The sequence below is a fragment of the Epinephelus fuscoguttatus genome, linkage group LG9, assembly GCF_011397635.1.
Source record: "Epinephelus fuscoguttatus linkage group LG9, E.fuscoguttatus.final_Chr_v1".
NCBI lineage: Eukaryota > Metazoa > Chordata > Actinopteri > Perciformes > Serranidae > Epinephelus > Epinephelus fuscoguttatus.
The window spans coordinates 19,012,414-19,031,089 of NC_064760.1; the positions used below are offsets into that span (position 1 = coordinate 19,012,414).

Sequence of the window (18,676 nt, forward strand, 5' to 3'; positions counted from 1 at the left end):
TTAAGATTTGGATAAGACATTTTGATTTTCCAGCTCCAGACTTCCCTGTATTTATCTCAGAAACATCACTAACAGGTGGGTGTACATCATCATTAGTACCATTTTTTTTCTGGGTTGGTTGGCTACAGAGCGTATCCATATTTTGAGGCTGCCAAATCAAGAAAAAGCAGATCATAGTGAAGCTAGAACAGGTGTTACCTCCATCATGGATCCACCAACACTTGGCCTATGGCATAGTCTACAGAGTCCATATCAGAGGCTACTCTCTCCCCTGTCCGCTGTTTGCACAGTGATGAATGGCCCCCACAGAGTAATAATAGTCCAACTTGAACTGAGGGCTGATCCTAAGGAGCTGTTGTGGATAGGCAAAGGCTCATTGTTCTACTAGCATCCCCGCAGCTGTACAAGACACAGAGCGTACTGTACCATGGGCTGGTACTGGCCTACATTACACCGTGTCCCTCGACAATGGGGAGGAGGGGAAACTCATCCAGACCTCGTACTGTGAGCTGCTTCCTCAATCATTCAGTTGCCTCAAAAAGCCACAGACAGATATTGTGCTGACTGGTTTTGCAATGCCCATGGTCAGCTGACAACTTTTGTAATGTCTAACATCTAATCACTACGAACATTAAAGGGACAGTTCACCCAAAAATCAAAAATGCATTTTTTTTTTCTCTCTTACCTGTAGTGCTATTTATCAGTCTAGATTGTTTGGGTGTGAGTTGCTGAGAATAGAAGATATCAGCCATAGAGATTTCTGCCTCTCAAATATAATGGAACTAGATGGGACTCGGCTTGTGATGCTTAATGCGGAATTTATACTTCTTCGTAACCTACGCCGTAGGGTGACATGCACCTCCCCAGAAATGTAACTACACGTTGCAGTGGCGCAGACCTCCTATTTTTGTAAGCTGAAACCATTTCCCTCAGTGGAAAGAAAGCTTTCATTTACTTTAACTTCAGAGATAAGAAACAATAAAGCCCCCACAAACATAGCATTTTGTGTCTTGTGTGTAATTTACCCTTCTGGGATTTATACTTTGGTATTTATCCTGGCTTCAAATGAGTAGAGGACATCTCCGCTCATCAGTAGGGTAATTTATACAATGTAAAATGCCATAGGCTTGTGCTAATAACGTTAGCATGTTATATTTGTTTGGAAAACGTGTTTAGTATAAGACAGTTGTTTTGTCAGTCAATCTTGTGAGTTGTAATGGATTATGCACCGTTACCTTTGTTAAATGTTGCTGTTGTCCCTGGTTTTATATGAGTAGAGGAAATGTCCACTAGCTGCTGGGCTAATTTATACAATGTAAAATGCCATAGGCTTGTGCTAATAACATTAGCATGTTGTATTTGAAGGGAAAATGTGTCCAGATAGTGACAAGTATTTGTCTGTGAATCTTACGAGTTACAGTGAAGCTCATTTGTGTACTTCTGTTTGAAATTGTCTCTATTAAGCCATGTTTGATCTGTTTTCAATTTGTTTTGAATCAACTAAACTTTACAGCACTTCACAGAAACCGCGCCGGCGACTGGTGTACCTACAGAGTGACACAGACAACCCACCGCAGAAGTAAAAATGCTCACAACGGTGTAGGCGATATGCGTAGGGTCTGCTGCATGAGTATAAATCCTGATTAGAACGCAAAAATTTTTTTGAACAACTCAACAGCAATGTGTCTTTATGAGATAATCCACAGACCTTGTTGTGAGCAGGTTCATTTAGAATTTTTTTTTTTTTTTTTTAACCAAACTACACCTGCCAATCATATCACCATGCAGAAGGAAGCATGCATCTCCTGCTAGCTCACCTAGCACCCATGAGCTAGCTAATATTATAGCTCAGCCACCGCGGGTGCTATTTAATGTTAAAATTTTGCACTGTCACGAGCACAAACATCTCCTCCATGGGTGGATGCACACTTCCTTCTGCACAGTGACACAGTGATTTCAGTTGGTGGGTGTAGTACAGTAGAAAGAAAACATGTAAATGTAAACATGAAAACAAGAAAACATGCTACATGAAATTGCTTAATACAAGCGCTGTGGATTATCTTGGGTAACTGCGTCATGATTTCCAGAAAGAGACATTGCTGCTATTTCTTTTTGTTGTAACTTTAAACACCACAAGCCGAGTGCCATCTACTTCTACTTCCAACGCACACCAAAACAGTATAGATTGACAAATAGCACTACACATAAGAGGAAAAACATGTATTTTTGATATTTGGGTGAACTGTCCCTTCAAGTGACGAGATAACAGGCGGCCATGAGATGAAAGTTTGTGCACAATGTGAATACAAACTATCCAAATCATTGGCAGGAGACCTGTGAGCACTGTGGACACTCCACCTCAGCTGCTGTTTGACACCACAGAAGATGATAAAGAAAAAAAGGAACAAAAAACAGCTCTAGATGTTACCACAGGAAACATGTAAGGAAGTCACACTCTGCTGACAGGGGTCTGTGGTTATTCATGTATCTGAGGCACGCTCTTCCTCAAAACAGAACCTTACAAAGACCAAACAGAAAACAAGAACGTAGCCTACACCTCACAAAACAAACCTTGGAACAAGTTCTCAGTAGTCGAGTTATATTTTAACTGGTTTATAATCTTAAAAGCATTCATTTACCGAGGCTTTGGTTTTGCTTTGGAGATTATATGTTACTCCACCTTCTCCAGCTTGAACTTTGTCCCCATAGCTGCCATCCTCTAGACACGTTAGCTCAGTAAATCCTGGGGAGAATGACTAAAGTGAATAGGCTTGTTATGGAGAAACCCTCCACGCTTTGTGCTTTAAGACCGGGCGAAGTGAGCACATTTCAAGCAGTAGCCTAGTCACACTTTAATCTATAATTAAAGAGAATTTAAAGTAGTGAAGCCATAAATGGAGTATGGTTTTTCCAGCCAAGTGCACATATGCTCTAGGTTCTGTTTTTGTGTGTGTGTGTGCGACAAATCACCAGATTCAGCTACTTAGATGAAGGTGCCTGATCCAGCTGTTTTTTCTGTGTAGTGTACGGGTGGTAACTTAACTAAACTGCACAACACTGAGGCCCCGCCACATCTGGCAGAGAGCCATGCACTACCAACAAAAAGGCATTTACAGTATATCGTAATGCTGCTGACAAGCTTTAAAAAATCTCCATCTCAGCTACAGCCCTGACATTATCTTTAATAATGTACCGGGCTACACTGGATGTAATTGCTATTCAATTAATTATCCTTAGACACTGCATACAAGGGCAGCGGGTCTAATGACAAAAATCAATGTGGCTCCTTCCTTCTGCTGCTCAGAGGGCATGGTTGATTTGAGGTTGGGTTTTCTCACCGAGCGTTTCCTCCCACTGAACTGTGACCACATTAAAAAAAGACTCATTTTTCTCCCTGTGACTGAGCTGCACCGCCTGCCGAGCTGGGAGTTTTGTGGTGGAGATAATCATTGTAGGCTGTTGCTTAGCCTAGGTGTTCATGTGAACGTGTGTGGGAGGGGGGCACGTTCGTATGTGCCTTCCATTGCTCGTTAAATCCTCACATGGACTTTGCTGTTCCTCTTCTCCGTGTCAGCGAGCACCATATCATTTCAGGTGACAATAAAAAAAAAAAGGGATGACGAAAACATCACAGATGCTGCCGTCTCTCCTCCTCCTCCCTCCATGCTCAGACACAGAGAGTGAGACATAGACACAGACCAAAAAAAAAAACATCCCCCCACACATCTCAGCATTCTCTTCACATCTCACTGCGAATGCTCTCTGGGTAATGCTAGAGCTGGAGCATGGCACAGAAAATCTCTGGATGAGCCTTTATACATATATGGATGACGAGGATGCATTTTGAGTGCCGCTAGCCTGGCGAGGATACGCGGGTCAGGAAAAGGAGGAGCGATGTGAGGAGAATTCAAAATAAATGAAGCGACTTGAATTATTTAGAGGTACAAACTGAGAATTCAACCTAGCTTTTAAAAGGAAGTGGAAAATTGCCACAAAAAGCCATCCGTGGTCCCCTTGTATCCAACCTGACCCACCCACTCTGATGTGAACCACTACAAGAAGCCTGAAAGAGGCTGTCCATTAGGTGGAGAAAGAGATGGAGAGGTGCAAAGAGGCTACAGGTCCACCCCCCTGGTATCACTCCAGTTTCTCGGGTTTGAGTCACGCAGGGCTTTCCATTCTCCCCCACTATATTTCATCAGCCTGCTATCCCACAGCCGGGCCGTTTATTCCTTCACACTGCCTCCCTCCCCACACTAAATATATTTATTATCCTGCTGTGTGTTGCAGATGAGCTCCTTTGGCTGGGTTTCCATTACTGGGCAGAGTGCAGGAGACCAGATGGAGGGAGGAAGGAAGAGAAAGAAATCAGAGTAAGCAATTCTGTTCGCAAGCCAATTCACGGCGCAAGACTAATGGCGGCAAAACTGAGCACGGCTCTAATCAATACGCATCTCTTCTAATCAAACAGAGCAGATAAATCAAATGGTCCTACATGCCTTGAATGGACTGTGGCCTTGGGATGGCACTCTTAACCTAACTGCTCACCCAGGAGTAACAACTCTGTTCGAGGACTCTTGTGTCTCACTGGTTAATAAAAAAGCCTTTAATACGTTTCCAACAGGTGCTACGAGCTGACGTGAGCATATAAAAACACCACTGACCAGAATGCAATATAAAAAAATCAATTTGGAGCATCCTGAAGCACTGCACAAACCCCGATACAGTAACTAAAACAGCATCAGGTGCATCTGACATTGCAAAGTGCTTATAATGCTTGAAATTAGACTCATTGCCCCAACAGCTGCAGGTCAGATGGAAGTAATGTATTGTACAGCAGCAGGTACAAAAACATCCTCTTTTTACTGCTGAACAAAACATTAGCTTCCCCTGGGAGGAGTGATACCAGATAAAGTCGCTGAAAAAAACATTCAACCTTGTGTGTTTACGTTAGCACAAAATCCACTTAATGTGCAGGTGTGTGTGTGTGTGGTCTGAGTGTGTGGACATTTTTCTGCACTTAAGTTCGTGCATGCGTGCAGGTTTGTGTGTAAATCACAAACCTGCGACTGACCTAAGAAACAGGTTTACAGAGCCCTGGGGCTTCCAGAGGCATTTTACATGCAATCCTTCAAACCCCTCACACATAACAGCGTCTCCTGCCAGGTAAGGGTCTGTTTACTAGTGCTTGGGTCACAGTGAAGTACACACAGATCTGAAGACTTGCTGGACTCAGTGCTTCAGCCTGCAGCAGGATGGATAGACTGAAGAGAGCTGGAGAGGAGGGCAGAGGGGTGAAGGGGAAGCCCTACTGAGAGAGGGGAGGACCTGAGTGGTGCTGCTCCCTGAGACTCCACTACACAGGATATAAAACACAACTAAATTAGCATGATGGAGAGTTACATGATGAAACCCTCTCCTCCTCCTCTGGATAAGATCCCCCCCTTTAAAAGGTGTCCTTTAAAGCTACATCAGGCCACAAGAAAGAGAACGATTCCCATAGCACTAAAGGTGGCAGTTGTGTTGTGGAAATAAACTGTGTAAATGTCATGTCATCACTTGAGTGTTTATGAACAAAACCCTGAACCACAGGGGAAAAGGTGTAGGCCAGACTCTCTTAACCATCCTTTGGTTAGAGTACATTTCAAATTGTATTTTAACACAGTACTGAGACAAAAGACATTACGATATTGAGGCGTTCTACAGCTTGTGCCCCAAGAGGCTGACTGAAGCTGCAATGCTACATCTAAGAGTATGGTGCTAAATTAAAACAGACTGCAACACCTGATGCTTCACACAGGAAATGTAAATTAGAACTGTGAAACAGTCCAGTTAACCGTACATATCTTTAACTTATCAGTCATAAGGGTTTCATTATTATTTCCTAGGGCTGATTGCGTTCATCGTCAATTAATCTGCCAATTATTTTCTCAGTTTAAAGTGTCTAAAAATAAAGTTTACTATCATGTAAGATGAAAAAAAAAGCAGTAAATCCCCACAGTCGTGAAGCTGGAAGTAAATAATGTTTAGTATCTTTTCCTTCAAAAGTACAGTGATTAATTGATACTAAAATCTAAAGGCAGAATCAGTAGGAATTGGACGCATGTTTATGATCTGGCACCTTGTCACCATGTTTTAATTAGCCCTGCTCGGACCTGGCATTAACATGCGTCTTGGATGATCCAATCAGAACTGTACAGCTCTGTGTCTGTCAGCTCACGCCTGGCATTAGAATGCATCTCCACATGCATCTTGAGTGACCTACTTGTGATCGAAATCTTACTCCCCCACTTTATATGCAAATAAAATGTATATCATTTCTGTTTCCACAGACCAAATGAGTCGCTGCTGGAGGCATATGTTGCCTAGTTGCAATATGAATCTTCTGGTTTCCATTACACTGACTCTTTGACCCACATGGAAATCAGACAGTGTGTTTCGTGTGTAGTCCATTCAGTGAAAACCCATTTTGCCTGCTTGTTGTGGCCTGTTAATGCACTTTAAAATGAGTACAAAATGTGTGCATGCTTCCACTTACACAGAGAATGTCAGTTGAGTAGGCAGTCCTTCAGTGTGGCCTAGGACGCATTTGAATATGCACTGCTAAAAGAGTGTAGCATTATGCAGCCCTGTCCAGCTCTGAATGTGGTCTGAGTGATCGGGTCTCAATCCGCCACAGTGTGTCTTGGGTGCAGTCACACCTGTATATTAAGCTGTTAACTTGTCATCAGCTCAGCAAGGACACATGTTAATACCAGGTCTGAAAAGGGCCACAGAGTCCCGCCGTCACACCCTCACACTGAACACTGTTATTAACCAAAGGCTACACACCACTGCCCAAAGGTTGACATGCAGAAATGTCCCAAACAGCACAATGAAAAAAACATACAGAGTGCAGGGTCTCTGCAGATACAGATATTGCCACACACTCTGATTAGAGGGAGTCTAAACATAATTTTTTAGGCAAACCCTACTCATTCTGCCTTATGTTAGGTGATTAAATGACTGATTGTTTCAGCACTAAATTCTATTATTGCATAATCCAAACTCAGAGCAATTCCGTTCGTGATAACATGACCACTTCCTGCCTTTGTGCACAGGGTAAGAGCACCAGTCGAGCTTCAGTGTACTTCATTACTGAGCAGAGGGAGTATTTGCTACAGCACTACATTAGAGTCAAAACATGAAGCTGGAACTTCACACGTGTGATTTCAACCAAGCTAGAGAGTAGGAGGAGGACTTCTGGTTACCATGGTGCAAAAAGAAGATACTGAGGTGCTGCCTGGGTGACGGTGTTTTCATGTGTCGGTGCCGTTCTCTGTGCAGTCAAGGCAGGGGCTCCCACAATGAATACTATCACATTTCCGCCAGGCTCCACCTCTCACAGATCATACTGCTGCCTTCAAGGGCTTGAGCGAACATCAAAGGCGACTGTGTGATTTTGCATTCCTGTCAGAGCATTACAACCTCTGGAGCTTCCCCCCTGATGAAAAGCCCAGCCCCACTCGCTCCCACAGCCATCTTTAATGATTTTCCAAAGACACACTCAGGGTTTAGTGGCACAGTGCATCATAGTGGGAGAGTCAAGTGAGACACATGGAGCCTCCTCGGCGCCTTTTGGTAGGAGCAGTCACCCCCCCTCCCTCCCCTTCATGATGCACATGTACCCCCCGTGGGCAAGGGGAGGGTGGTGTGAATCAGGAGGCAGAGAGCCAGAGCCTCAGATAACGGCACTGTGTGCATCAATGACAGTGTGGCTGGCTGCCCCGCACAAAATATTATTTACAGCTCACACTGGAGAGAAATTACAGCAGCAATCCTCTCCAGAAGGAGGAAAATCAGCTGACCTGGCAACACTTAGAGAGAGGCCAGAAGGAGGGTCAGGCACTATAATTATTATATTGCTTCCCCTTATTCGCTGTCGGTATCTATACTGCTCACATAGCCTGTGGGGGATTCAACCCACTGGTGACAACAGGTTACTGGTGCATAAGAGGATGATAAAGAGGCAGTAAAGGCGGTTTAACATTTATAAACCTGGCCTTGCAGATAGTTACTCCACTTTCAACTAGCCCACTCATGGCTGATTAATGTATGAGAAGGGCTATGAAACCAATGGATGAACTTTAAAAGGGTAAGCATTAAATTGACCAATCGTGAAATATGATGTCAAAGCAGTTCACGCTGGCGAAATACCAACTTCTTCTATTGAACAAATCCAGCAGCTGGATGCAAAGCAACATTAGAGCGTAGAGGGACTGTAGCGCATTTAGAGAGAACAATCATGCATCCAAAGGAGGCATGGATGGATTATTTAATGGACATCTCGGGCACAGGCCCAGGGGCCCAAAGTGTCAGGGGCTCCACCTGCAAAATGTCACTAAAATTAACACGAATCGACCAGGAAGTGACTCAAAATGGCCGTAAAGAGATGCAAAGAAGCTACAAGGGGACACATAACGACTACAAAGAGACACAAAGCAACCAAAAGGGATAGAAATAAACCCCAAAGAGGCACAAAATGACTACAAACAGATACAAAGGAAGTGCAAAGAGACACAACATTTAGAAAACGACACAAAACTCCTATTAAGAGAAACAAAACAACCAAAAAAGGCACAAATATACCACTAATATACCACTACAAGGACACACAAAATTACCACAAAGAGACACAAAACCACAAAAGAGATACAAATATACCCCAAAGAGGCACAAAATGACTACAAACAGATGCAAAGACACAACAAAGAGACACATAGTGACCACAAAGAGACACAAAATAACCAAAAGAGACACAAGATGACTACAAACATATGTGAAGGAACAGCTGAGAGACACAAAACAATTAGAAAATGACACAGAACACTTACAAAGAGAAACAAAACAACCAAAAAAAAGATGCAAATATAGCACTAGTAGACACAAAATGACACAAACGATAGCAAAGTAACATTAAACAACCACAAGGATGCACAAGATTACCACAGAGACACAAAATGACTATAAAGAGACACAGAATGACTACAAACAGATGCAAAAGGAACTGCAAAGAGACACATAACAATTAGAAAATGACACAAAACTACCACAAAGAAACAAAACGCCCAAAAAAAAGGCACTAATATACCACTAATAGACACAAAATGACACTAATGATAACAAAGAAACACAAAACAACCACAAGGATGAACAAAAATACCACAAAGAGAGACAAAATGACTACAAACAGGTGCAAAGGAACTGCAAAGAGACACAAAACGATAAGAAAATGACACAAAACCACTAAAAAAAGGAAACAAAATGACCAAAAGAAGACACAAATATACCACTAATAGACACAAAATGACACAAACGATAACAAAGAATCACAAAACAACCACAAGGACACACAAAATGACTTAAAACAGATGCAAAGGAACTGCAAAGAGACACAAAACAATTAGAAAATGACACACAACCACTAGAAAAAGAAACAAAACGATCAAATAAAGACACAAACATATAATTAATAGACACAAAATGACAATAATGATGACAAAGAAACACAAAACAACCATGAGGACACAAAACCACAAAAAGATGCTGACAACCACGAAGAGACGCAACATCACAACAACAAAAAGAGGCAAGAGCAGCAAAAAGCCTGTGTGTCTTGCTCCTGCAGGAGAGGCAGTGGAGCCTTTTGCATGTCTGTGTCCGGGGGCTCAGTGTCTCATGATCTGCCCATGAAAGACGGACTGAATATTGATTATTATCAGTATCTGAACAGTGGTCTAAATCCAAAGATTTACTAAAAAAGAAAAGACTACAAAGCAGCAGATGCTCAAATTAAAGAGGCAAGACTTGGTCAAACAGTTAAACTGATTATCAAATTTGCTGCAGATTGATTTTCTGTCATCCATTAATCCATTAGTCAGCTAATTGTTTCCTCTGATGCTGGGCAGAGACGTATCTTTTGATGCAGGTCTTTGTGCCTTTAAATAGAGTGCCTTATTTTTAGCTTTTTGGGACCCCAGAGGAAAAGCAGCCCAGCTCTCTGGAGGCAGGTAGATGCTCTCCTAATAGAGCTTTAGGGCTGCTTTACATAAACAGGGGAGGCTCGCTGTACATTTGGTGACAGGGTTTGTGAGAATGTGAGTGATGTGAGACAACAATGAGTGACAATGTGAGACCTCAGAGTGTAGTTTAATGACTCTGGGTGTAGCTAACACCAACTTGCATCTGTCGTGACTTCCTGGCTGGATGAGAACTTACCTAGCAGTTAGCTAACAAGAGCAATGAAGTGGGACAGCAGCTGTTTCCAGTCAGGGTGAAGTAACAGTTTGTTGTGAGCTTCTCTTGGATTTCCAGAGAAAATGTGGGAAGGAAATGGGTGGGAATGCCAGCTTACATTCTTTAAGGGCAGAATCACTGCAGTTACAACGCTAGCAGGAGCAGCAGATGTCATAAGCTAACAATGTGTGTGTGTGGTGTGTGTGTGGTGATGCCAGGGCGCACATACCAGTCGGTTCAATCTTCTCCGTAGCATCTTCTCCGGTTTATCTTCTTTGATTTGGGAACACCGATGAACTCTTCTGATTCAACAGACGCCTCCGGGCTCTGCTTCAGCTTCTCCGGGGAATAACTTTACATGTATGTTAGTTAACCTGCTAGCTCCTTTAGCTATCTATTCTCTACTCTAACGTTAGTTCTAGCTATATGAAATGCCGCAGCGACGCTACATCGTTTCCATTTTGTTTGATTTCGGTATCTTCGCACCATTCGCATTCTCTCCGCCTGGATATTTTCCGCGTTGCGGTGTACTAGTCGCGCTTCCCTTCGCTGAAGGCTGAAACAGTCCCTGACATGTCGCTCTGTACCCTGTTGCTGAGACTCGTGCGAATCATTTGTGGCTCCCGAGTCCGCCTCGCCGGTGACTCGCAAACTGCCGGAGACACGCTGGAAACTAACTTCTCGTTTCGATATCCCCCGAGCACAGGTCGCCTCACCTCGCTGTCAAACAATTTTCACTCCAGCAACCCAGCAGCAGCAGCAACCCACAAACGTTCCCACGTTCTCAAGCTCCACCCGGGGAAGGTGCGGCGAGTTTCGCTCGCAGGGAATCATGGGTAATGTGGTCCGAATGTGAACTACAAGCTTTCCCTTTTTCCTGTATGCTCTGTAGATTGATGGGTTTTTCAAATCAGCTTTTAACAGTAATAATACAAAATAAAACACAGACATTTTTACAAAACATTTATTCATGTATTTATTATTTTTATTTATTTTTTTGCACAATTTTATTAAACAACACACTAATAAATAATAGATAATGAAAGAATGGAGATTAGAAAAACAAAAATAAAACATAACAAAACAAAAAAGGGGTTTCATCAAACATTTTTGTAATATTCTAAAAATATATTACTTTTTTTATTGTCCATAAGACCAAAGCAGTTCAACACTGAGTTAAATTCCATGACAAAAAAAACCACGGAAAGAGAGTTTAGAGAGTTTTTTAACAACTTTATTCAACAACACAATGTATAAAAAACGTCAGGTATAAAATGACCACAACAATACATTAAAGCTGAAACAAACTGCAATGAAAGATGAACACATAAAATAAGAATGGAGATTAGGAAAAAAAAAAGGGCAGTTCATTTCACATCAGGGGTTTCATCAAATATTTGTTTGTAATATTCAAAAAAGGTGTTACTTTTTTGTTGCTCATAAGACCAAAGCAGTTCAACACTGAGTTAAATTCTTTTTTTTTTTTTTTAAATGGAAAGAGAGTTGTGAACCGAGGAGCTTCTGTTTATGAATAAAACATTTTCCTAATAAAATAAAGAAGTTAACAACATAGTTCAAAAATCAAGTTATTCACTGAGCATCTTAAACCTTAAAGAGCTCTAAGCTGAAAACTGTTAGGAGCAGGGGGGAGTACTTTTTGGAGGCTCAAGAGTCTCTTAAGCAGAGGAAAAAATGATGGAAACACAAAGAGGTCAGAGAAATATTCTCCAAACACTGACAGTGAGTAAATGAAATGCTACAGATTAGATCGTGCAGGGATAATACGTGGTTGATGTCATAAAGGATACCCACACATTTCCCACCTAACACTATAAAATGAATAATGAATTAAACACTACAGTATCTGGAAAACTGGAAAAATGCAGCAGTGCAGCAGTGATGACTTTACTCAGTCTCAACCTTCCATCAACAGAGTGATCACACTCACAATGACAACACTTTCATAGTCAGCAGTTCATTTCATTTCCACTGGGTGTCCACACCTTGCAGGCTCACAAAAGGGCGTGTCTGTGACAACCAATCACATCTGTTATTAGAATGCATTACACCTAGCAACAGGGTCGCCCACACCTCCTCACCAAGGTAAAAGTTTCTGTCCCTTCCTTGCTCAGATATCTCTGAGAACATTCCTAAATCACTGCTCAGACTGTTTCTGAATACAGCCCCAGTTCATAATGTGTCTACGATTGACTGATTGATTTTTATTTGTGTCATGCACAGTTACATGTGCCCAACCCCCATGGGTTTACAAGACACCATTACAAAGATGGTGTAGTAACAATCAAAAATACATGTTATTGTACTGCTCAGTCCAGAAACAGAATACTCGCCTTCTGTCCCTGGCCTGGCAAAGACATTCAGCCACAATAAAAAGGTTCTCTTTCTGAAACAAATTTTTCATGATCATCCAACAAAAGAAATCAAGATAGATAGAGGTCGTCTTACTGAAAAGTATGATCCTTATGTCCTTACATACAGGACAGTAAAACAAGAAGTGAACCTCATTCTCAGCTTCACCTAAATCACACAGCAAACAAATTATGTCCTCCTCTGGGGTGGAGTTAAACTATGGGTGTCAAACATACAGCCCGGGGGCCAGAACTGGCCAACCTACGGCGAAATTTACACTTCTGCATTGAATCAACACTGTAGCCTGACATGCACCTCAGTTAATTTCACAGATAAGAAACAATAAATTGTGAAGACAGTAAAGCCTCCACAAAAAAATAGCATTTTAAATCTTTTGTGTGATTTATCCTTCAGGGATACTTCAGGATTTATCCTGGCTTCATATGAACAGAGGAAATCTCCACTCCTGGCTAGGTTAATTTATACAATGTACAATGCCATAGGCTTGTGCTAATAACGTTAGCATGTTATATTTGTTTGGAAAAGTTGTTTAGTATAAGACAGCTGTTTTGTCAGTGAATCTTGTGAGTTGTAATGGAGCCGAATTTTGTACCGTTACCTTTGTTAAATGTTGCTGTTGTCCCTGGTTTTATGAGAAGAGGAAATGTTTGCTAGCTGCCAGGCTAATTTATACAATGTAAAATGCCATAGGCTTGGAAAATGTGTTTAGTATAAAACAGTTGTTTTGTCAGTGAACCTTGTGAGTTGTAATAGAGGTGAATTTTGTAATGTTACCTTTGTTAAATGCTGTTATTGTCCCTGGTTTTATATGAGAAGAGGAAATGTTCCCTAGCTGCTAGGCTAATTTATGCAATGTAAAATACCATGGACCCATGTTAATGTTGTATTTATGGGGAAATGTGTCCAGATAAAAACAAGTGCTTTGTCTGTGAATGCTTCGAGTTATAGTGAAGACGATTTGTGTACTTGTGTTTAAAACCGTCACTATTACACCATGTTTAATGTGTGTTTTGGGCATGTTTTGAATCAACCAAACTTTATGGCACCTTACAGAAACCCCACTGCAGACTTCGAGGTGCCAGCTTTCAGGAGCAAATTGAACATTCAATAGCTTCTTTTCACTGTGACTGACTGAAAGTGGGAAATCAGAGAAATATTGTTGAAATTGAAGTTATTCTTCAGAAGACAGGTTGTTTGTCATCTGTTTTGTAAATGGATTAGCATTTTTAAAATGTACTTTTTTTTTGAACAAAAAAAAAAGGGAAAATTTTGAGGTGTTTGTCATTTGTAGGATATTTTGCAATGGTTTTACTGGTCCGGCCCACCTGCGATCGAATCATACTTCATGTACGGTCGCTATTTTGTATGAGACAATAAGTTCATAGTTTTGGTTTACACCATATGTCAACATATGTTCTGTAGAGGAGGGGAGGCTGTTTGTGATTGGACTTCAAGGATCACTGAGTACTGAATAAAGCCCCATATAAATTCCTTCTGTGGATGTGGAAGAGGATTTTCAAGAGTGACAGCACATCCCATATAATAGAATAATAAGCTTTAGGTGGAGATTATACAAATATCTCAGCACAACCTGCAAATTCAGCTGTTATCTGGAGAAAACATACACAACAGGTAATATTATATAGATAGTTCATGTACAAAAACATACTGCAAACAAGGAAGTTGGTGTAGTGTAAAGTCAGGTATATGGGACACTGGGTAAAATGGGACAAACAAAGTTTTACATCTTGGTTTCTTTAATCCGTATAAACCTGAGCAAATTGGCTTGATTTCTTTCAAAAACATGGGAAGAAGGCATGAAAGTAATTACCCTAACAGATCTGCAAGAAACTGGTATTTATAATATGTTCTTTATAGACATGTAGCAGAGATATATAACAATTTCTAAAAGTAATACTCATGGTGTTGGTAGTGTACCAAAAAGTGTCTCACGTTACCTGTCTTCACCACCTGCAATAGATGTGTACAACACTGCAGCCTCTTGAAATATAAAGCTACTTATTATTCCTCAATATTAATAATGTTTTCCATGAAATTAGCAGGTCCTTTTAGATAGTGTTTCAACATGGAACTAGCACCTGATGTTTTTTGAAAAGCCTCCTGCATGTAATCCTCATATAAAGTGGGTGTGTCCAGGGGCAGAGTCGGGGGTTGACATCTGGGGCTCCGGCCCTGAAGAAATCTAATATAACTGAGTCAATGTTCTTTTATTGTGCCTAATATTGAATTCAGAGTATTGAAGACCAGATTTGCTTGGCATCATTTGGGAGCTTTGTTTAGCAATTAGAGCAGGCCAGAATATTATGGCAGGGATTCAAATGTAGCAGATTGGTCAGCTAAACATTCTCTGTGTGAACTCTGCTGCAGCATAGTATCACAAACATATAGGTTTCAAGATGAGTAATGCTGTTAACATCAAATTCATACCCTAGTTTGTTCGCTTATTTAAAAATAGTAACAAATAATTTTTGCCTCTTTTTGTGGCAACTTCTGGGGCTTAAAAATGAAGCCGACTTGTAAGTGCCAAAAACTGCAGTTCTTTGAATGGCCACTTGGGGCTGGCTCCAGAAGCCAGTCAATCCCCTCAGACACCCATATTTAAAATGCCCAAATTTAGAGCAGAAATAAACATGTTTACAGCCTGGTACAAAAAACAGTTTTGGTCTCTATCAACCCCCTCTAACTGTAGAGGGGATTGGATTGTTATACAACTATTAAGGCTTAAAATGACATGCTGATGCGAGTGTGTCTTATGATTTCAAAATAATGACGACAGCTTGACCACAATTAGATACAATAATGTGTAGGCTCTATAGGATAATTGTTTTTCCTGCTTTCCCAAATGTTTTACAGCTTTTTAGGCATTTTATTATATCAAAAGTTATGAAAAAGTGCATATAGCTGCACTTCCTAGGCAAGCATGCCCACAGACCCCTCTAGGTTTGGGCTGAACCCCATGTGTTAACAATTTCTGGCTCCACCCCTGGATAGGTCTAAAGGTTTGTTCCAGGTGTTGTGGGAGGTTCACTGAAAACTCAAAAACATAGTACAGGAAATATTAATTGTGATTATAATGGGCTTGTTTTAAAATGATTTGCATCTGAGAATAAAATACAAGGTTTGTTGTAACATTTGGCATCTTTCTAGAGAAGTTTTAGAGGCAAATTTATAAGAGGAAACTAACATTAACAGTAAACAGTACAAAATATATTCTAAAAGATCATTACATAAATGTAAGTAAATATAAATGAGTTTGGGAGCTTAGAGGACTGTCTTGATTTATGATCAGAGTCAGGTTTTTTGCCAGGAAGGTTTTCAAAAGGAATTTGCCTCGGTGTTTGGTGCGTGTTTGAACTGTAACATCAGCTCTTGTTTTGCTGGCATTTGATCAGCCAGCAGGGAGCTTTCACTGCTCTCTGGCTCAAAACTCTAACACAGCTCAGTGTCAATCCATGTGTGGCTTTAAAAAGTAAATGATAACACGGTAAAATTATGTGATATGATCTTTTTAGTGTGGAAATAATCTTGGCATTTGCCTTTTGAAGTCTAAGTTGGTCCTCAAAGGTCTCACTTCTTGCCTCCAGCTTTATATTGGCAGAGAGATTACCATGTGTAGTTTGGGAGACTGAAAAGTTTAAATCCTGGTTTTATAGAAAACACATATTAGTGTCTTTACTGCTGGTGTCATCAGGTATAATGTGCAGATGTAATGAAAAAGTGGTGCTATTGTGGCAAAAGTTGATGTAAAGAAAAGCAGAATAAGCTGAAATCCTGTGGAACAAGGAACAGGAAAGACCTATGACACAAAGAGCTGAGCTTAACAATGTCTATGCGTCATCAAAGGCTATGATAAGGAATAAAAATGAATGCATGCTTAAGGATTTAGACACATCATAGGTCTCTTTAAGGAAAAGGAAAGTGCTGTTCTGTGAAAGTCTTGAAATACTACATAACAATTCTCATTATTTTGAAAATTATATCATCACTTAAACCTCGTATTAAAGAATTATAGCCTCAGATGCAATGTGAAATGGTGCTCAGTAGTTCAGAAACAGAAATCTGACACTCTGGTGGTTCCCAGAATTTGTTTTTGTGTGTGTCCCAGCGTGAGTGACCCTGGCAGCTCTTTGCATGTGGCAACAGGTTTGCATGTTTGCCTCAGTGGTGTCCTTGCTGCAAATGACATGTGGGTATTTCAAAAACTGGGACAAGAAGAGTTAGAGAGGAAGTGTAGTTAGCGTGCAACACAGACATTCATACATAACTTTGAGAGATAATTCTTGCAATGAAGGACACCAACTAAGTGAGTTGAGGTCACGATAATATGTCTGTCTGTGTCTGTGCGTGAAGTAGCTCTGAACCACAGACCACTGGATGATCACATCTATGGCTGTGTGGTTTGTGTTCAGTGGAAACTACAACTGATCAATCCTGACGAGAAAACATCCTTTAGGTGTGAAATGAAACCAGTTGACTTTAAAAGTATTTTAAGCAGGCAAATCAGAATGTAGACACCCCCTTACGGAAATATACTGAGTGGATTTTTGCTTACAGGTTATTTGGTTTGTTATAAGTGTGTACATTTTTACAACAGTGGTCAACAGCTCAAACGCGGTTCAGTAGCTGGCAGCTGTGTCTGACTTGTTCTTAAGTCAAATATTTGACCTTTTTGAGCTTATAGCAATAAAATACTGTTGATTCTTTCAAAGTTCTCAAAGTGACAGCTTTTAAGGGACCGTCTTTGCTAAATATAGTTTAAGTATGGCTGTCATGTCATGCATGTCATGATTATGATCAGGAAGTGACCAGCTTGATTAACACTGTGTTTCCCAGCAGTAGTGCAGAGACAACACACATACATGATCAGTGCACGGCCAACTGTCATCTTTGACAACAACAGGTACCTGTGTAAATGTTTACATTTTGACCGAAACCGCTTCACCGGCTTGAATTACAGAGATATTTTTAGAAGTTACAGCACTGCCAATACATGCTGCACATGTTGGACTGTCCCTACACAGTAAAAACTAAAGGTGCCTTAGTGGTTCCTTGAAGAATCCCTAGGTTCCGCCAAGAACTCAGAGGTTCCTCAGTGCTCTTAGAGGTGCCTCCAAGAACCTTTGGGATTCTTCAGTATGAAAACTGGTTCCTCAAAGAACCCTTTTGAATTAAGGTTCCTGGAGGAACCCAAGGAATATATAAAGATATATTCCTTGGAGGAACCTGTTGAAATTTTCTCACTGAAATAAACCTTTGCTCTGCATCAGTCAAAGGCCTTTTTGAATAAAAAGTTTTCAGGCCTGTTTTAAAAGGGTCAAGTCTCTGTGGTGCCCTCAGCTGGATGGGGAAGCTGTTGCATATTCGGCAGAGGCCATGCTATTCACAGCCAGTCAACCTGTCATCGGGTCATCAGGTTTGATGCAGCCATCCACATCTCTACCACCTGTTCATGAAACTGGCAAATACGACGTGTCTGTATCTTTATTTACAACTTTATTCTTGTAATATTATGACTTTTTTCTCAATTACAACATTATTCTCGTAATATTACAAGTTTTTTCTCGTAATTATTTTTCTTCAGTGTGGCCCTAATACTCCGTCGTACTCTTCTGCTGCTGTCAGCCGTCAATTGATTTAGAACTGTAGTGTCCTCCTCCACCCTGTTCACTTCCAGCCGATGTATCCAGAGTCCAGGACAAGCTCAGGCAAAGGCTCATTCCTCTACTCATCCAGATCATCAGCACTTCTCCATCTTCCTAACATCTCATCTTCCCCACCTTTACCACCACCACCGTCTAGACCTCTTGGGGGTTCCCTACTGGATGATTGATTCATCATCCTCCCTAAATCATACCATCTCAATGGGGTCTAATTGCCAGATTTTCCACATTTTTCATTTTTGAGTCACTCCTGATTGAAATGGTAAAGCATGTTGTATAATCTCATAAAAAATGCTACATTATGTCATCAAAATATCATAAAAAAAACC

General features: G+C 40.9%; 1 protein-coding gene across 7 annotated transcripts in view; it reads right to left on the reverse strand.

Moving 5' to 3' along the window:
* Window positions 1-11,058, reverse strand: part of atp11c (ATPase phospholipid transporting 11C) — a 64,376-nt gene extending 53,318 nt beyond the window's left edge. For all 7 annotated transcript variants that reach the window (XM_049585040.1, XM_049585039.1, XM_049585036.1 and 4 more), the window contains exon 1: window positions 10,505-11,058. In XM_049585040.1, coding sequence (XP_049440997.1) covers window positions 10,505-10,531 — 27 coding nt within the window. In that variant the 5' untranslated portion in view covers window positions 10,532-11,058. The remainder of the gene's footprint in view (window positions 1-10,504) is intronic.
* Window positions 11,059-18,676: the final 7,618 nt, after the last annotated feature.